Source organism: Acomys minous, assembly GCF_964271855.1.
Source record: "Acomys minous genome assembly, chromosome: 20".
Classification (NCBI taxonomy): Eukaryota; Metazoa; Chordata; class Mammalia; order Rodentia; family Muridae; genus Acomys; species Acomys minous.
Genome location: NC_140502.1, coordinates 15,051,990 through 15,074,240, shown reverse-complemented (window position 1 = coordinate 15,074,240; position 22,251 = coordinate 15,051,990). Strand labels below are relative to the sequence as shown.

Here is a 22,251-nt window from a genome sequence, read left to right as displayed (position 1 = left end):
TAGTGCAGTATGTGTGGGGGTACAGGAGCACATGCACTGTATACATACATATGGAGCCTGAAAGCTAACATCAAATGTCTTTCCCCAGTTTTCTCCTCTATTTACTCCAATGTGCACTTTATTTGAACCCAGCATTTGACAATTTACTCTACGTCTGGCCAGCCAACTTTTCCTGGGGTCCAGTACCCATCTGTCAATTTCTGTGTTATAGGGACTATGGGGCCTGGCTGGCTTTTATATGGACCTTGCCACTAAAGTTACAGGCAGTTGTGAAGCGCCCAAATTAGTTTTTAGCTCTTTATTTGGGGCCTCTAAAAGATCAGTCTACACTCTTAACTGCTGAGCAGTTTCTCCAGCCCGTCATTTGTTTCCTCCTAATACATCTCTTTAGAATATGCACTATTCTCGGTTGTATCAGGTTCTACTCTGCTTACTGTTTGTGCAGAACACATAAGTTTGTGTGTGCCTTTGTGTTGAAGATATTGTTAGCTAATTATTGATGCATGTGTCTATGGTATATTATCACATCTATGTGCATATGTGCATTTGGTGTATTTTCCTGTGTGCACTGGGGCAAATGCCAGAGGAGGAAGTTATGTGTCTTCCTCTATTGCTGTCTTCCTTATTCCTTTGAAGATTGTTTTTCCTTAGGTTCAGGGTTTAGAATTTTTAGCTATACTGGCAACCACAGCCCACATTTGGTGGTTTGAATATCAGATGTTTGCTGCTGCTGTTTGAGTAGGCTTAGGTCATGTGACCTTCATGGAGGAAAAGTCACAATGGAAATGCATTTTGAGGATTCAAAAGCTCTAGAAACTCCCAGGTTTCTCTCTCTGTTTCATATTTATGCTTAAGGAAATATGGTATCATCATCTTCTTCTAGCTTCCAATTGTGTGCTTTATCGCCATGGTCACTTATCTCTTTGGAGCTTTTAGCAGAAATAAACTTCCTGCTATAATTTTTCATGGTCATGGTGTTGCATCACATCAAAAGAAAAATTACTTAATACTGCCAGATCTTCTCCTGTCTCTGCTTCCTAATACTCTAGCACCAGGGCCACACGTCTATGAAAAACCCCTCCCATGTTATGTGGGTGATGGAACCTTAACTCTCGTCCTCATAGTTGTTCATATAGTACCTCTACCCACTGAACTGTATCTCACATATGATTTCACCTTACATGTTGTGACTCTTCAGCATCCAAATGAGTGAACATTCTACAGAGTGACAAAGTAGGTATTGGTTTGGTTGGATTTATAGTCCCTTAAAGACAGCCTTGGCAATTTAAAAGAGAAGAAAAAGGAGAGATGAGGCTAGAAGTGGTGATAGAGCACTTGGTTGAAATGTGTGGGCTCTTTTGGTACTGAATTTTCTGGAGATTTGAAGCACCTGTGATATTTAACCATAGGGCAGGCAGAGGGTGGACTACTGTTTTGTCACTCACTTGATCTACTTTTCAGTGTTTACGAAGCCCACAGGCTTCAGAGACAACCAGAATGATTATAGAAACTTTGGGCTTCCCAGGCCAACACTCACACTCATCACATTCTACACAGCACACTCACCATTTCCATGAATGAAGTCCTTAAAGAATCCTTCCAGTGACTCTGGTTTCTTAGTGTAATTTGTGGAACGCCAGAAGTGGTAACCAGACACAAGAGCATCTCTGGGATTTCTTATTAGATAAATCATCTTCAATAGAAAAATTGGAGAATGAAAATTACAGCATTTAGTTTCCAACATCTTCAAATGGATTCCAAGAAAAATAAGTAAAATTCCTTGCAAATACCAGTGGATTACTCCTTTTTTTGTGCCACTTTATTTGAGTGTGTGTGTGTTTGTGTGTGTGCGTGCACGCCCTTGTTTTTATGTGTATAGTGCTTTGACTATGTATATAGATGTCAAAGAACCTTCTAATCTGAGGACTGCCCTTTTACCATTACGTGAAGACCATGGAGCTCTTCTAGCTTCCCATGCCCAAGAAGAAACTTAACTTCTTATGCTGTCTCTCCCTATTTTGGGGGGTGATAGATCAGATGTAGTCATGGCAGGCCTCAAATTAGTGGTATAGATAATAATTATCATGAACTGATTTTGTTCTTTTTACCTCCGAAATGCCTTGATTACAGGCATGTCCCAGAACCCCTCGCCTTCGATGGATTCGGCTATAAATGGGTTACAGTGTGCTTTAAACAATTACATATGTTAAGAATTTTTTGAACCTGTCTGATAAAAGTGGAGCAATGTAAAAACATGATGTGTATTCCACTGGGCCACAGAGTAAAACTCCAGGGATGGCTCAAAAGACAATTGGGTTTTAATATTACTTTAATGTATAAGTGTCTGCTCCTGTGTTTGTATTTTCATATGTATGCAGTGACTAAGAGGCAGTAAGAGGGAGTCAGATCTTCCTGAGCTGGAATTATAAGAAGTTGCGTTGGAGGTTGGTCTAGTGTACTTTGATGCTAATTACTGCTTGCTGTCTCTGTGTCTGTGCCTTACTGGTACCTTGCCTAAGAGCCTAACTTGTTTCACCAGTAAAAAGCTTCACACCCAGGCAAAGAATATAGTTAGGTGTGGCTATGGGTCCAGGGCTTGAGGAGACATAGAGAATCTTGGGAGGGAGAGAGACCTGAGGATTGGGGAGGTAAAGAAGGCTGGGCCATGGGTTAAGAGGAGGAGAAACACATGTTTGGCATGGAAGGAGACTTTTCCCAGATGATAATAACTAGCAAGTATTTGGGATTATGGATGGGAGGTAGCTTGATAGACATTATTAGAAACAGATGGCATGGGGGTTGGAACAGGTGTGGGATGCATTACCCACTATGGGAAGTAGTAAAGGGAATTAAAATCTGCCCTGCCCCAGGTTAACTAAGGCTATTTAAAAAATATAACAGGTGTCTGTGTCTTGATTCATTGCTAGGGGGTTAGAGAACACTGCCATGATAATAATTATAGGCCTAATAATAAACATTATTAGGCCATACTGGCAAAATAACTGCAACAGAATGTGAACCAATGAATGTGGATGCTGAGGATGGAAGCCAGATCCTCTGCAACTTTAGCAGATCCTCTTGACCTCTGACACATCCCTCCATGTAATGCAAATGTAGATGGTTTTACATTTCTGTTATGTGATGGAAGATCACTAGCAAAGTCCTGGTTAATAATGTATGCACTGTTTGCATGCAAGACTGTACACAGGGACACAGCACTGTGCAGTCACATACTTAGACTGCAGTTTAATAATAATGATCTGTCCTGGCTCTCCTGGTCAGATATCCAGTTCTCCTGGTCACTTCTTGTTTTCCTTTGTCAGCCACAGCAAAGGATTGAGGAGTGCTGATCTCATTGGACATCTAGACTCGGTGTAAAATCTGCCATGAAACCACAAGCAATCCAGAGATTTAAAATACTGGTACCTGAAAAACATGCTGCATACCCAGCCTTCAACTAACAGGAGTAAGTCAGCGCATGGTACAGGAGTAACGTATTTAATTAAACTTGATTAATTAGGAGCCAGTGAATTGTCATAGCACATAAAATGCATTCTACCAAGCCTGACAATCTTAGTTTGTGCCCCCTGAAATCCCATGATAGAAAAGAGAACTGACATCAGGACAGTGTCCATTGACACTATACACACACACACACACACACACACACACACACACACACACACACACACACACTCAATACACAGATACATAGACACATAACATCTAAGCATGCACTAAAATCACACACAAATACACACGAACCTACTCACATGTGTAGAGATATGCACACACACAACTATACACATTCATAGAGACACACATGCAGACTCACAAATAAACATGCATACACACAAAAACATGCATACTCACATATACACACTAAAAAGTTCACACATATGTACACCAATATATGGGAAATAAAAAATTTAAAGGTAGAGTAATTCTTTGAATCAATATAAAAGGAATATATAGTATACTATATACATATAAGCTCTTGCATGTTGGGCACAGTAGCATAACCCTCTAGTTCTAGCACTCATGAGTTGGAATGGAGGGATCATAAACTCTTTGTTATTGTTAGCTACACAGTGAGGTCAAGGCCAGTGTGGGCTTCAAGACCTTGTCTGAAAAATATCAACAAATTAAACTGGATGGTAATACATTCTTCAGACAGAGATGCACAAAACTATATGCTCATACACATAACACACAGTCATAGAATTGTCAACACCTACCCAATACACCTGTACCACAACATAGTCAAACATGCTTATATTCACTACCCACAAAGACATGCACATGCAACATATCTTCTGTATGTTACACACACACACACACACACACACACACACACACACACACACACACACACATATATATATATATATGTAAAAACACCAATTCATATGCAATCATGTATAGAGATGCGCACATACCACACCATAAACATACATACATATATATGAAATGTACAATTTATTTTTGGTTAATGCTTACTTTTCTAAGTTCTACCACTATATATTTTTGAGAAATATTTTAATATTATTTATTATATTTAACAAATAATATTCAAATTCTTCGAATCAGTTATTATTCTTAGCTGTCCACCCTTTCTGAGGGTTCTCCTTTCTACTGGTCACACTGTTACTACCTATGTCTATACTTTCCATGTTTAATAGTATCCCACTGTATCATTCATTTATCCTTTCCTTAGACTTCTTAAATTCTTTCCTTTCTTATGGAGAACATTTTCAGTCTCCCTCTTCTAATTCTATACTTTCCCATGTATACTTTTTCTATACTTTTCCATGTTTGAATAGCTCAGTCTAGCTAAAAATCACATTTAAATCCGATGGAAAATAAAGACAGAAAAAAGCATTCCCATTCTATTTCAGTCTAATATGCGGAAATTAAGTAAAAAGAAATGCTGTATGATGTAGAAATTAAATTTTGGATAAGTTAACATATCCTTTTATGATGACATTGATGAAATGCCCTCTGCTAACTGACTACTCTAATATACAACACATCTACCACTGCCACTTAACTGAGTGTGAGGTGTATGAGCTACACAGGGTTGGTCAACAGTGTGGCCTCAGGGCAAAAACTCACTATCATCCAAGGCCTGAAATCCTTAGGCAATACCCCCAAATTCACAGAGAGGTAGGTATTCGGCAACATCCCCAAAGCATGGTTAAGCATGACAATGTTACAATGCCCTCCATTGGAGATGTGGGTCAGTGGGTTAAGTTACTGATCACCACAACTAGGGATCTGGGTTCAATTTCCTGTCCAGCTCTTGCAAATTGTCCTCAGGCTTCCCCATAACTTCCACCGTATGAGCACACACATAGAGATGCACACAGACCCATGCACACATAGACACATGAAAACACTGAGATTTTTAAAGAGGGGGTCTAGGAGCTGGAGATACGTTTGGTTCGTTACCAGGGTTGTTTGCCAGGAACTGGGTTTAGTCCACAGCATCCCCATTAAGTTTCACAACACATTAAGTGTCACAAATGTCTACAGTTCTTGGTGCTCTATCACCCTCTTCTGATATTTGCAGGCACTTGTATGTGTGTGTGTTAAAAGTGATGACAAGCAGACCAATGTACACAAAGACACACACACAAATTAAAAATAAATAAATAAATAGAAAGAGTTAATTAAGCATAGATCACATAGCTCTGGACACTAACACTGACCTTGGCTTTGGAAGAGAAGAAAGACTTGGGGAAGAGTTGGACAGGGAGATGAGAGGTGATGAGACGTGGGTTCTCCTTATTTTTTAGTGTTCTACTATATTCACCAACTTCTATCCATGGAGCACGCTCCGCGACAGGCAGAGATTTTACCCATGTAGGATCCCCCCTGGAGTGAATCAGACAGACAATCTCCATCAACCAGTTCGTTCCTGTATGAGAAGGAAGCATAGAAGTCACTCATTTTAACTAGACTTACCAAAAAAAAAATCCCACATAAAGTTGACACTGTAGCCAGTTTCCATTAAGAATCAGATCTTTTTGTCCTCTCTCTTTCTGAATGTGTGTGTGTTTCTGTCTGTGTCTCTCTGTCTCCCCAACTGTACAGTCTCATACAATCAAGGCTTCCCTAGAATTGTCTATGTAGTCAATGATAACGTTGAACTTCTGGTTGCCTTGACTCTCGCCCTGGAATGCATTGATCACAGGTGTGGGCCATCCTCATCAGTTTGCTCTGCTCTAGTGATAAAAACCATGGATTAATGCATGCTATCCAAGCCTGCTACCAACTGTGCTTCATATTCATATCTGTCCTAGACTTGCTTTGTAGACCAGTCTGGCCTCAAACTCACAGCAATCCACCTTCCCCTGCCTCCCCAGTGCTGGGATTAAAAGCATGTGCCACCACTGCCCGGCTCAGTTTTTCCCTCTTGAAATAAAAATTTTGATTTAATTTTTATTTTATATGATCCTATAATTGAGAGAGATTAGATTTTAAAAACAGACATTGGAAGGTTTTAATTTTTATTCTTATTGTTTCCCTTTTATTAGAAACAGATTGTAAAATAAATTATCAATATCCTTAGTCACAAGCTATATGAAAACCAGAATGACTCTGAATCTCCATCCTATTCCTGTCAGAATTGCTAATATCAAAAAATCAAGTGACAGCATATGCTGGTGAGGAGGTGGAGAAAAGGGGAATAGTCCTCTATTGCTAGTTAGAGTGAAAACATGTACAACCACATTGGAAACAAATCAGCCACTTTCTCAAAAATTTGGGAATAGTGCTACCACAATACCCAGTAATTCCATTCCTGGGAACATATCCAAAGATGCTTCACCTTACAATAAGGTGCTCACCTATGTTCATAACAACTTTATTCATAACAGCCAGAATCTAGAAACAACTTAGATGTCCCTCAACTGATGAATGGATTAGGAAACTGGTACACTTACACAACTGGCTACTATCCAACTATAAAAAACAAATAAATCATGAAAAATTCAGGCAAATGGATGGAACTATAAAAGACCATCCTGAATGAGGTAATCCAGGCCCAGAAAGTAGCATGTGGTATGTCTTTACTTACAAGTGGATTTGAGACAAATCCTGAAGCATAAATACACTATAAGGCACAGACCCAAAGAAGATAAGTGCACTGGCTGCTTTCCCTAAGGTCTTGAGTTCAATTCTCAAAAACCACATGGTGGCACACAACCATCTATAATGTGATCTGATGCCATCACTTGTTGTGCAGATGTACATGCAGGCAGAGCACTGAATACATAATAAATAAACAAATTTTAAAAAGGAGTCTTGGAAAAAGCAGGTATACAAGATGCATAACTAAACACAATAAAGGAAATATACAGTGAGCCAATAGACAACAGCAAGTTAAATTGAGGGAAAAAATAAAGAAATTCCACTGAAATCATAGAAAAGACAAGGCTGTTCACTGTCTCCATATTTCTATAATATTGTGCTTGAAGTCCTATTTGGAAAAATAAGGAGATCAAGGAGATGCAAATTGGAAATGAAGAATTCAAGACACCACTGTTCAAAAATGATACAATAGTATTTATATGACCCCAAATATTCTAGAAGAGAACAGCTGAGAAATAGCTTTAGCAAAGTAGCTGGATACAGCATTCATTTAAAAAATCAGTAGACGTTCTGTATAGAAGTGATGAATGGGCTGATAAAGAATGTATGGGAAGAGTGCCATTCACAATAGTCAGAAATAATATAAAATATCTTGGTGTAACTCTAAGTAAGGGGAAAATCCAAAACAAAACTTCAAATCTCTGAAAAAAAGAAATTGAAGAAGATATCAGAAGAGAAAAAAATCTCCCATGCTTATGGGTCTACTGATCACCATAGTGAAAATGATCATCTTAGAAGAACAATCTGCAGATTCAATGCAATTCCTATCAAATGTCCAACAGAATTTTTACAGACCTTGAAAGAACAATTCTAAGCTTCATAGAGAAAAACAGGAAACCTAGTATAACTAAAAGAGTCCCATACAATAAAAGAACTTCTTAAAGTATCTCCATCCCTTTTTGCAAGCTGTACTACTGAGCCAACATAATAAAAACAGCATGGTACTGACATAGAAACAGACTGGTGGGTTTATGGGATTGAATTGAAGATCGAGAAAGAAATCCACATACCTAAAGACATTTTATTTTTGAAAAAGAAACCAAAATTATACAATGGTAAAAAAAAAAAATCTTCAACTAATGGTGCTGGTCTACCTGAATGTCTACAAGTAGAAAATTGCAAAAAGATCAGTACTTATCACCCTGCACAAAACTCAAGCCCGGATAAATTAAAAAAAACCTCAGCATAAAACCAGATCCACTAAGTATAATAGAAGAGAAAATGGGGAGAAGCCTTGAACTCGTTGGCACAGGAGACATCTTCCTGAGCAGAACCCCAGCACCTCAGGCTTTAAGATTAACAATTAATAAGTGGGTTCTTATGAACCTGAAAATCTTCTGTAAGGCAAAAGGCACTGTCAAAAAACAAACCAGTAGCATACAGATTGGGAAAAGATCTTCCCCAACCCTTCATGTGACAAAATGTTGATACTTAAATATATATATATGTGAAATTAAACACCAACAATCCAAATAATCCAATTAAACACTGGAGTACAGAGCTGAACATAGGCTGCTCAACAGAGGAATGTAGAATGACTGAGAAGCACTTAAAGAATTGCTCAACCTCTTTAGCAATAAGGGAAATGCAAATCAAAACAACTCTTAGATTCCATGTCACACAAGTCAAAACGGCTAAGACTAAAAACTCAAGTGACAGCACATCCTGGTGAGGATGTGGAGAAAGTGGAACACTCCTTTATTGCTGGAGTTAGTGCAAACTTGTACAACCACCTTGGAAATTATACTTGAGATTCCTCAGAAAATTGGGGATATCTCCAACTCAATACCTATCTTTACCACTGCTGGGCATATACTCACAGACTCTTGGCCATTTGCATAATTATTCTCATACCAGGTTTATTTGCAATATCCAAAAGCTGAAAACAACCCAGATGTCCCTCAAGCAAAGAATGGATAGAGAAAAAAGGAATTCATGAAAATTTATACAAATGGGTGGAACAAGAAAAGTATATCTTGAATGAAATAACATTGACCCCAAAACACACAGGAATGTACTTACTTATAAAGGGATATTAGGCATATAGTACAGGCCTAAGTAACATGGAAAGCAAAAATATTTAATAAAATACTCACAAACTGAATTCAAGAACACATCAAACTATCATACACAATGACCAAGTAGGCTTCATTCCTGCATTCAGGTATTGTTTAATATGCAGAAATCCATCAATGTAATTCATCATGTAAACAAACAGAATGGAAAAAACCCACATGATCATCTCCTTAGACGCCAAAAACCATTTGACAAATCCAACACCCATTAATATTAAAAGTCCTGGAGAGAGCAGGGACACAAAGCACATACCTAAACTTAATAAAGTCAATATTCAGCAAACAAATAGCCAACATCAAACTAAATGGGGAGAAACTTAAATCAATTCCACTAAAATTGTGGAAAAGACAAAGCTGTCCACTCTCTCTGTATCTCTCCACTTTAATACTCGAAATCCTAGGTAGATCTATAAGACAAATAAAGGAGATAAAGGGGATACAAATTTGAAAAGAAGATGTCGAACTCTCACTATTTGCAGATGACATGATAGTACACATAAGTGACCCAAAAAATTCTATGAAGGAACTCCTACAGCTGATAAACACGTTCAGGAAAGTGGCTGGATACAAAATCAAGTAAAAAAATCAGTAGCCCTCCTCTATACAAAGGTCATATAGGCTGAGGAAGAAGTTAGGGAACTGCACCCTTCACAATAGCCACAAATAATATAAAGTATTTTGGTGTAACCCTAACTAAGAAAGTGAAAGATTTGTATGAAAAAACCCTTCAAAACTCTGAAGGCAGAATTTGAAGATTTCAGAAGATGAAAATATATCTCATGCTTGCTGATTGGGAGAATCAACATAGTCAAATGGCCATCTTACCAAAAGCAGACTATAGATTCAATGCAATTCCTATTTAAATATACCCACACAATTCTTCACTGGCCTTGAAAGGTTAATTCTCATCTTCATATGGAAAAAAACACACAGAGAATACCTAAAATGACCCTATACAATAAAAGAGCTTCTGGAGGAATCTCCATCCTGGATCTCAAGCTGTACTATAGAGCAACAGTAAAAAACAACAACAACAAAAAAGAAGAAAAAAACAACATGGTACTGGCATAGAAATAAACTGGTTGAACAACGGAATCAAATCCATGACTCAGAAATAAACTCACATTCATATGGACTCTTGATTTTTGACAAATCCATACAATGGAAAACTGATACCATCTTCAACAAATGGTGCTGGTCTAACCATATGGTTACATGCAGAGAAATGCAAGTAGACCCATATCTAACACCTTGAACAAAACTGAAGTCCAAACTGAAGTCAAAATAAAACCAGATACACTAAATCTGTTAGAAGAAAAAGTAGGGAAGAGCCTTGAGCTCATTGGCACAGGAGACAACTTCCTGAACAGAACACCAACAGCTCAGCACCTAATATCAACCATTAATAAATGAGACCTTATGATACTGAAAAGCTTTCAACAGAATAATATAACAACCTATAGACTGGGAAAAGATCTTCACCAACCCTATATCTGACAAAGAGCTAATATCCAAAATATATAAATAACTCAATAAAGTAAACACCACCAAGCCAAATAATCAAATTAAAATGGGTTACAGAATTAAACAGAGAATTTTCAACAGAAGAATATCAAATGCATGAGAAACACTTAAATAAATGCTCAACATCCCTGCTTATCAGGGAAATGCAACTCAAAACTACACTGAGATTCCATCTTACACCTATCTGAGTGGCTAAGATCAAAAACTCAAGTGACATGATGGCAAGGATGTGGAGAAAGGGAAACACTTATCCATTGCTTGTGGAAGTGTGAACTTGTACAACCACTTTTGGAATCAATCTGGTGCTTTTTCATGAAACTGGAATAATTCTATCTCAGGACCCAGTCATAATACTCCTGGGATTATACCTGAAAGATGCTTCACCATACAATGAGGACATTTGCTTAACTATGTCCGCAGCCAGAATATGGCAGCAACCTAACTGTCCCTCAACCAAAGAAGAGATTAAGAAACTGTGGCACATTTACACAATGGAATATTATTCAGGCATTAAAAGCAAGGAAATTTTGAAATTTTCAGGCAAATGGATGGAAGTAGAGAAGATCTTCCTGAGTTAGGTAACCCAGACCCAGAAAGACACATATGGTATACACTTACTCATAAGTGGATGTTGTCTGCATAATACAGGATAATTGCACTACAATACAGCTGAAATATCAATCAAGTACCATGTACAATGTAGATCTACACCCTCTTCTCAGATGTAGCAGCACAGTCTCCTTGTGTGTCCCATATGTGCTGAGTAGGGACTATTTCCAACACACCATCTGCCCACAAAAGTTGGATCACTCCCCCTTTGCAGAACAGCCTTTGCAGTCTACAGAGGAAGAGGTTATAGGTAGTACAGAAAAGACTTGATAGGCTGAGATCAGATTTTAGGAGAATAGGGCTCCACTTTCTAAGGACTAAGTGAGGGATGGAGAGGAGATAGGAGAGGGAGAGGGGACCAGGTGGGGGTGAATGAGGGGGTTACAATTGGGATGTGCAGTATTTAAACTGAAGAATAAGCACGTAACTTATGTAGCCGATCGGAATAGCTCTGAGACTGGCTGGGACATGAATGTCTAGGCATAGACAATGCTTATTGGCTAGAGTGCCCCTATGAATTACTATTAGATACCATTCTTCATATGGCATGAATGAAGATTTACAGATGCCTTTTATTCTGCTCATACAAAGAGCAGAAAAATCATCCTTAATTATTCTGTACACCATGCACACCTTATACACTTATAATTTTAGGATGGTATTATTCTTGTAACAAATTATATGCTTTCAGAACAAAAGAATCAGACACTGACATAGTATCAGACCTGACAGGACACATTCCTCTCAGTATGCTGGTCTCCCTCCCCCCTCTCTCTCTGTGTCTGTGTCTATATATCTCTGTGTCTATCTTTACTCCATGCTGCATGTATATTAGGAACTAGCTATCATCTACATCCCTGTCACCATGTCTGCCTGTCTGCTAACATGCTCCTTTCCATGACAATGATGGAATAACCCTCTCAAGTTGTAAACATACACCAAACAAAACTAGTGAACATTTTTTATATGATGTGACTTTGCCATTCTGTTTCTTCACAGAGAAAGAGTAACTCCCTAGAACAGTAACTATGACAGAAACTTTCAGGGACTGAAATATTGTTGTGAAAAGCCTTAGAATGCTATTATAGAGAAAATACTTTAAAAAAACTTTGAGACTTTTAATTAAACTTGTATGAATACTACTTAAGTGAAAGATATTATGGAGTAGTGGGATTATGGATGATAGTAAGAGCAATGAGCATTAGGTGGTCTGTTTCAAGAGGTCCCAGAGAGGAAGAATATTGTCAGTTGTCTTACAGATATTTTGGTAAAAATTAGGCTGCTTTTTGCCATTGCTCTAAATATATGCCTAATTTGGACTAATTTTCTCAGCAGAGATTTCAAGATAGTCTACCAACGACTGTGTCACATGATTTTTTAGTGTTCACATTTATGCAGGTCTCCAGTGAAAAGGAACAAGTAGACAAAGACAAACACAAAAAGTACAGGTTGAGGAGAAAAGTAACACACAAAATGTAATGTTGAAGACAAATCTTGAGCTCACGAAGATAAAAAAATCGGTTAAAGACAGGTAACTCTGCAACAGATTAAAAAAAAAAAGAAAGGTGAGGGAGAAATTACTAGGCCTAAACAACAACAAAAAGTTTATGAAAAAGTAATAAAAAAAGAAGGGGGCAGATTCCATCTCAAACAAATAGAAAAACTTGCAATTTTTGCCATGTCATTCTGAATTTAGTCAAGAAAGATAAGGACGGAGGTTACCAGGACTTCCAGTCTGTTGAAGGTCTGATTCCTGTCATGTTCTATCTTTTGTCTTTTTATACTACCTCAGAAGTCTAACATGTGGTAGTATTCTCCTTTGTTTTTATTTTATCCACAGTCATTGTGGTTTCCAGGAGGAGATTCTTATAAACTTCCGAGTACCTTGTGATTCTTCTGACACTTGCTTTGCCACACTTCTGGCAGTGGGGATATTTAGCATCACACTGATTTAGCTGTATACACACTTCATGTCAGTGGCTCATTCTGAATTTCCTGCTTCTATCCTCTATCCTATCTTCTGGTTCAAATTTTAGTTTTACTCTTTAAGCAAATAATCTGTTTGCAGAACTGTAGTGATTATTTTTCAATATCACTTTGGGATATGCATTAATTCCAAGTTCCATTGTAGCTAATAAACTTAAAACACCTCCCTCCCAGCTGAACACTATAGGACCCCTCCTTCAATAGACTCAGAACTATACCCATTGCAGAGAGAATGTCTTGTGTATTGTATGAATGAATTACCTATAAATTAAAATGTTTATAGCCTATAGAAAAGTGTAGAATACAAGAAATCAAGGACGACATGAAAAGACAAAATCTGTGGATAATAGAAACTGAGGAAAGAGAAGACAACAAACTCAAAGGCCCTGAAAATATCTTCAATAATATCATTGAAAAAAATTTCCCTAATTTTAGGAAGGAGGTGCATAAAAACATACAAGAGGCCTACAGAACACCAAATAGAATTGACCAGAGAGAAAAATCCTCCTGTCACATAATAATAAAAACACAAAATATGCAGAATAAAGAAAAAAGTATTAAAAGTGGCAAGGGAAAGGGGCCAATTAACATTTAATGGCAAACCTATCAGAATTATACCCAACTTCTCATCAGAAACCATTAAATCCAGAAGGGCCCAGACAGAGGTCCTGCAAGCCCTAAGAGACAACAGATGCCAGGCAAAACTACTCTATCCAGCAAAACTTTCAATAACTATTGATCGAGAAAACAAGATATTCCATGATAAAAACAAATTTAAACAGTACCTAACCTCAAATCTGGCCTTACAGAAGTTACTAGAAAGAAAACAACAACCCAAAGGGACAAAGTACAACCAAAACTACATGGGAAATAGATAACTACACCATCATAAAAATGTAATCACACAAGCACTCTACTGCAACCAACATTAAAATCAAAGCACTTAACAGTCACTGGTCACTAATATCTCTCAACATAAATGGTCTCAATTCTACAATAAAAAGACACAGACTAACTGAATGGATGCATAACAAGACCCAACATTCTTCTGCATCCAAGAAACACATCTCAGCCAAAAGGACAGACATTACCTCAGGGTAAGAGGCTGGAAGAAAGTTTTCCAAGCAAATGGAAAAAGGAAGAAAGCAGTTGTGGCCATTTTAATATCTAATAAAATAGACTTTACACCAAAACTAATCAAAAGAGATGAAAAAGTACACTTTATACTCATCAAAGGTAACCTCAAGAAAGATGACATCACAATTCTTAACATCTACACTCACAATACAAGGGCACTCACATTTGTAAAAGACCTATTAACTAATATTAACCACATATCGATCCCCACACATTAATAGTGGGAGACTTCAACACCACACTTTCACTGAAGGATAGGTCATTGAAACAGAAACTAAGCCACGAAATAAGGACACTAACCAATGTCATGAATCAAATGGATTGAACAGATATCTACAGAACATTTCTCTCAAACACAAAGGATTATACCTTCTTCTCAGCACCCCAATGAACCTTCTCCAAAACTTTTCACATAGTAGGTCACAAAGCAAGCTTCAACAGATTCAAGAAATTTGAAATAACACCGTGTATCCTATCAGATCACCATGCTCTAAGGCTGGACCTCAACAACAACAGAAATAGCAAAAAGCCTACACACATGGAAGCTAAACATCTTTGTACTTAATGACGCCTGGGTCAAAGAAGAAATAAAAGAAGAAATTAAAGACTTCCTGAAATTCAATGAAAATGAAGGAAAAACACACTCAAATTTGTGGGACATATTGAAGGCAGTGGTAAGAGGAAAATTCATAGCACTAAGTGCCTTTATAAAGAAACTGGAAATATCACATATAAGCAACTTAAAGACACAGCTGGAAGTCCTATAAAAAAAGAAGCAGAAATATCCAAGAGGAGTAGATGTCTGGAAGTAATCAAACTCAAGGCTGAAATCAATAAATTAGAAACAACGAGAACAATTCAAAGAGTCAACAAAACCAGGAGCTGGTTCTTTGAGAAAATAAACAAGATAGACAAACCTTTATCCAAACTAAGTAAAAGAGCAGAGAGACACTGTCTAAATTAGCAAGATCAAACGTTAAAAGAGAGACATAACAACCGACACTGAAGAAATTCAAAGAATCATAAGGTATTACATCAAAGGCTTATATGCCACAAAATCTGAAAATCTAAGGGAAATGGACAATTTTCTTGATTGGCTCCACTTACCAAAATTGAATCAAGAACAGATAAACAAATTAAATAGTCCTATTTCTCCTATAGAAATCGAGGCAATATTAAAAGTCTCGCAACCAAAAAGAGCTCAGGGCCAGATGGTTTCTTTGTTGTTTTTTTTTTGAATGTCTATGATTTACATGTCATGCACCAAATCCCTCTCTCCTTGCCCTAACACTCAGTAAAATAAAACAAATAGAAACACAAAAAATCTTGTCATGGAAGCTGTAGTGTATCATGCAGTATAGCCTTTTGTTCACATATGTTTACTTGCAAATATTCATTGCTATGAGTCATGGGTCTGGTTTGAGGCCTACACTATCATTATTGGATCCTCACTGGGACTGCTGTCAGATATCCTGTAGTTGCCGTGTGTCAAGGAGATTCTTATTATTTGAATCTGCAGGTCTGCCTCTTTCATGTGTTCCAGCAGTTCATACATGGGTAGATGTTGGGGTGAGGTCAACTCAGAGCCCTGGTTTCAGTGCAGAATTCTACCAGACCTTCAAAGAAGAGCTAATAGCAATACTCTTCAAGCTATTCCAAAAGATATAAATAGATGGAACATTACCAAACCCATTCTATGAGGCAACAGTCACTTTGATACCTAAACCTCACAAAGACCCAACAAAGAAAGAGTTTCAGACCACATTCTCTTATGAACATTGATGCAAAAATCCTCAGTAAAATACTCAGAAATCTAATACAAAATCATATCAAAGATATCATTCACCATGACCAGGTAGGCTTCATTCCAGGCATGCAGGGATGGTTTAATGTACAAAAATCCATCAATGTAATCCACCTTATAGACAAACTGAAAGAAAAATTACATGATCTTCTCCTTAGATACAGAAAAAGCATTTGACAAAATCCAACACTCATTCACATTAAAAGTTTTGGAGAGATCAGGGTTACAAGGCACATACCTAAACTTTATAAAAGGTATATACAGCAAGCAAATAGCGAACATCAAATTAAATGGAGAGATACTCAAGGAAATTCCTCTAATATCAGGAACAAGGCAAGGCTGCCCATTTTATCTATATCTCTTCAATATCGTTCTCGAAGTTCTAGCCAGAGAAATAAGGCAACAAGAGGAGATCAAAGGGATCCAAATGGGAAAGGATGAAGTAAAATTATCCCTATTTGCAGAAGATATGATAGTGTACATAAGTGATGCCTAAAATTCCACTAGAGAACTCTGACAGTTGATATAAACACCTTCAGCAATTTGGCTGGATACAAAATTAACTCAAAAAATCAGTAGCCGTCCTATAAACAAATAACAATTATGCAGAGGAAGAAATTTGGAAAACTACCTTCCATAATAGCCACAGGCAATATGAAATATCTAGGATTAACTCTAACCAAGCAAGTGAAGGTTTGTTTGAAAAAACTTTAAATCCCTGAAGAAAGAGATTGAAGATGACCAAAAGATGGAAAGATCTACCTTGTTTATGCACTGGGACAATAAACATAGTAAAAATTGCCATCTTACCAAAAGCAATTTAAAGTTTCAATGCAATCCCTATCAAAATACCTATACAATATTTTAAAGACATTGAAAAGTAAATTCTCAACTTCATATGGAAAAACAAAAAACCCGGAATAGTTAAAACAATCCTGTACAATAAAAAATCCTCAGGAGGAATCTTCATATCCGATCTCAAGCTGTTCTATAGTAGAGCAATAGTAATTAAAACAGCATGGGTACTAGCACAGCAATAAGATGGTTGATCAATAGAATCGAATAGAAGACACAGAAATAAATCCTCACACATATGCTCACTTGACTTTTGACAAGAAAGCCAAATCTATTCAATGGAAAAGGAATAGTATCTTCAATAAATGGTGCTGGTCTCATTGGATGTCAACATGGAGAAAAATAAGATTAGACCCATATTTGTCACCGTGCACAACACTCAAGTCCAAGTGGATTAAAGATCTCAACATAAAACCACCCCAAAGTCTTTAAATTTGCTCTTCACTTTAAAATATGCTTGAGAGTTGAGGTACTGTGGAATCTCAGGAGAATGACCACACTTGGAGGAAATCAGCAAGCAGTTTTTAAAAGCTAGTTTTCATTGTTTCTGGATTCTGGTTGTGAGGTACCCTATCTTGAATGAAGAGGCCCAATGTAAGTCCTCCATAAACCATTTGTCTGGAGTATGAGAAGGTGTCCTGCAGCCCACAAATTATTTCAACAGAATTACAAAGTTCAGAAACCATCTTCAGTTTTCCATGAACTTGCAAGCCAAAGTTGAGGCTTTGGGGAGGCCCAACATAGAACTGGTGAGCCAAGAAATACTGAGAATGGCCCTCCCTTAATGGATCTCTAGCATCTGGGTTGTACAAGAAAGAATTGTTAAATGTTTTATTTTGCTGTTGTCACTTTGGTTTTATGTCACGTTGGTTTTAGAATGTATTCTAAAAATAGATTCTGACTTGTGATTATATTGTGTGCACCCCCAGATACTCAAGGCAGGTGACGTTGTTCTTTCTTGTCCCCGCCTGTGCCCTAGCGTCAATGAAGTTGAGCCTTAGACAAATACAAAGCTCCGACTCCAGAAAGTTCATGACTCTGTGACTTCCATGCCTTTTATATTTGTTTCAACAGATTTTCACTTTTCTGACAGAATACACCCAGAGATAACGTACATACTGCCAACTGCTCAGCTCTAGAATTGCTGAGAGCTGATATAAACCAGCCCAGTCAATGTGATTGTGCTGTATCTCTTCAGCTGGATCAGCTAATCAGATGCTTCTAATACCCCACTGCCCAGATTTGTACCTTCCTAGTGCCCAATAACAACATCCCAATATCAACAGGAAGCAGTGACAGAGGAGACTACATTGTGTATTTTCCCACCTAACAAGCTGAAATGCTAAGTCAAAAGGAGTCTTCCTGGCATAAGGGACTAATGGTTACCTATAATGGCAACTAACAAACAAAAAATGGGCCCAGTATTGTCAACGAGTAGATTAATTAGCTTAAATAGTTCTACAACATGATAGAACACTTAACCTGCTCTTTATAAAACAATTAAGTATTATATGGTTTTAAAACATAGTTTCTATACAATTTCTGCTTATAATCAAACATTACAAAGAGGGACCTTAGGTAAAATAAATGATGTGCCGCATACATTTCCAGGTGCCTTCTATATAATAACTCGAATGGTTATTAGATTTTAAAAGTCAACAACAAATACTTGACCTAGTATGCAATTCTGGGCAGGGGTGATGTAATAACAAAAGTAATTTGTAAACCTCACCTACTCTGGAACCAGGTAACTTCCTGGAATCCTGGGAATTGTAGTTCTTGGGAAATAACAAATCATCCTGGGATAGTATGGTGACCTATATGTTTGTCCTTATAACCCCTGTAACATGTGACTTGAGGCTATTCCAGCTGCAAAATTCTGGAAGCATTGTCCTGATCAGAGTCCATCTCTTGCCTAGTAATCAATACTTAGTAAATGTTTGCTTAGTTAATGCTTGACAAAAAATGGTGGAGCTGATTTTTCTGGAAAATATCAGATTGCTCAAAAAAAAAGCAATGATAAACATACAGGGGAGTTAGCATTCATCACTTTTGTCAGATACTGTGCAGGCAGAGTCTTCTAGTCAAATAGGAGCTGTTTGTTTAAGATCTTTGAATGTATTAAGCTAGGGAAACAAACATCATGCTTCAGCATTCCTAGTTTAAGCAGAAATATTCCTCTCAGGAAGGTAAACAATGATGTAAAGGACCATAGTTCACACTTCAGGATAGTATAGGAAAGACTGTGTTATATGCAGGCAACATTCTACTTTAACATATCTCTCTTTATTGTCCTTGGCTGGTGCCTTAGTTTGAGTGGGACCCCTGGGCCCAAATCTGCCTATCATAATATTCTACTTGTAGGTTTCTAGGACCCAATGGATCCTTCTACTTTGCCATTTTCCCATGATTCTCTCATCTAGAGTCTCAATAGAATGTCCTCCCCTCTGTCTCAGTTTCCTGGTAAGTGAAGGCTTTCATGGGACATGCCGCTTGGGCTAATATGCAGATATAAGTGAGTATATACCATTTGAGTCTTTCTGCTTCTGGCTTAACTCACTCATTATGATCATTTCTAGCTCAATACATTTATCCACCAATTTCGGGAATTCCTTGTTTTTAATACCTAAATAGTATTCCATAGTGTATATGTACCACAGTTTCTTTATCCATTCTTCTACTGATGGACACTTACCAGATCTAGCCAATGGTCAGAACATTCTCCACAGTAGAGTGGAGAGTGGGATATGACTTTCTTACATACTCTGGTGCCTCACCTTTGACCATGTCCCCTGGAGGGGGAGACCTGGTGACACTCAGAGGAAGGATAGCAGGTTACCAAGAAGAGACTTGATACCCTATGAGCATATACAGGGGGAGGTAATCCCCCTCAGGAACAGTCATAGTGGAGGAGAATAAGGGGAAAATGGGAAGGAGGGAAGAATGGGAGGATACAAGGGATGGGATAACCATTGAGATGTAACAAGAATAAATTAATAAAAAAAGGAAAAACACTAAAAAAAAACCATATCTCTCATAATATAACAATTTCAAATTCCTTCATTTAATTTCCATTTACACATGGTTTCTTAATCTATGCCCATCCTTTCCTTCCTCTTCAGTCATCTCCAAGAATGCAGTGTGAGTGTCTCCTGTTCCTGGATCTATTCCATTTGTTGTGTGTATTTCCTTGGATGGTCAACTGAACTGTCACTTCACCATATCTTTGTTATATTTGATTGTCACTATCTTGATGAGAATGATGTTGGTTTAACTTTCCTGTTACTCAGACATTGCGCATGGTTATAAAGGTCTGAGCATCAATAGACTGAATGTGAGAGAGCAAAATCCTGACATTTAAAATAGGTGATTTGCAGTTCCAACTCTCCACTTTGGGAGCACGAACTATGGCTCATTGACAATTGCTTCCTTATCAAGTACAAGGTATTAGCTTTAAGCACAAGATTGGATAGAAAAAAATTAACACTTACCTGATTTGGGATAGACCACCATGTATAAATCTTCATCCCGGACTACAAATGTGTCACGTAGTTCCCTTACCATTTCAGGCGAGATCCACTCAGAAGGGAAAATGAGTTCTTCTGTACAGTCAGAGTTGTCTGACATAATTATAGTTTCAGAGTATTTTCTGTTTAGTGTTCAGTTATAGCCACTGTGGTGGGTGGTGACAGATGTCCAAAGACCTGATTTTATAGTGAGGACAGAAAGGTCAGTGACTGGGTGTGACTCTTTATGCAATCATGTGGTTGAGAAAAGCAAATAGATACTGTGAGTATGGTTCATAAACTTTGTACTGAGTGACTGTTAGTGTTTGCATCTCAGTTCCATTACAAGTTAGAAAGACAAAGAAATATCAGGGAAGTAGTGTGATGGCTCTTGTTGGCTTTGTTTTATTATAACTCTGTCCAGGCAGAAACACGTTGGAATCTGTCTGATATGGTAGAGAACTACTTGACTTGTTATGTTCTATTTCATTTGAAGCATTGTTAGGGACTCTGAAGGTCATCATTAAATTTATTATTACTGTGTAAATGTGTGGTAGGTATACATGAGTTTCAGTGCTTGTGCCACTCAGTGCAACTTTGCTTTCTTCTTCACAACTTGTGTTCAAGATGAAGTGCAAGGAACATCATTCAGAATTGTATTCTATCCTAATGTGAGACCTAGGAGAGGAAAGTAGGTCATCGGATTTGAATGATGATAATAGTTGTCATGAAGCATGACAACCCAAGTCCATCCCCATGTGTTAATGATTTATTGTTATACTTATAGATTAACACATCTCCAATTCATCATCAAAGTTCTTATTTGCAATATATTGAAATTAAAACAGAGACCCAATCCCAGCCAAGGTGCACAGAATAAGAAACTCAATAATCGGCAGCCTTAAGTGAGACATCTGTATATTACTTCTTCACCTAAAGGCTTGGGGATTTTTGTGGGGAGAAGGCAGCAAGAGTATTAGAGTCATAAGTGGTAACTAGATAAGATAATCCAGTATGTTCAGAACACAGCAGGACAAATATACATGTGAACTCACAATGGTTGTGTCATCCTTCACAAGCTGAATACAAATAATTTCTTGGTATGAAGAGAGGTGGGCATGTAGTCCTCTTAGTAGAAGAGTTGATAAGAGGAGACACACACACACACACACACACACACACACACACACACAGAGAGAGAGAGAGAGAGAGAGAGAGAGAGAGAGAGAGAGAGAGAGAGAGAGAGAAAGAGGGGGAGGGACAGAGAGACAGAGACACAGAGAGACAGAGAAAGAATTCTCTTCAACACTGTATCCCCAGTAGGGTCATCAGATCCAGGAATATGACAACAATACAAAATGGACCTTATGGTTTAGGAATAAAATAGAACAGAGAGTTTGGTGGGGAGAGAAAGGTGAGGAAATCTGGAAGGCACTGGAAAGTGGGGTTAGAGCTATCAAAACACATTGTACATGATACTAAAAGAAAAACTAAAAATTACCAACACTAGATTGGCATAGTATTCAGAAAGCAGCATGAAACAGGCTTCAGTAAATATTTTAGGTATGGAATTGGGTCCATTACATTGCAACACAGCTGA

At 37.7% G+C, this 22,251-nt stretch overlaps 1 protein-coding gene across 1 annotated transcript in view; it reads right to left on the bottom strand.

The window, feature by feature from the left end:
- LOC311591159 (sulfotransferase 2A1-like) overlaps positions 1-20,803 on the bottom strand; it is a 65,135-nt gene extending 44,332 nt beyond the window's left edge. The window contains exons 1-3 of the mRNA XM_084770528.1: positions 20,637-20,803; positions 5,712-5,920; positions 1,567-1,693 (exon numbers count right to left, since the gene is read on the bottom strand). Coding sequence (XP_084626654.1) covers positions 1,567-1,693; positions 5,712-5,920; positions 20,637-20,772 — 472 coding nt within the window. The 5' untranslated portion in view covers positions 20,773-20,803. The remainder of the gene's footprint in view (positions 1-1,566; positions 1,694-5,711; positions 5,921-20,636) is intronic.
- Between the last annotated feature and the right edge of the window lie 1,448 nt (positions 20,804-22,251).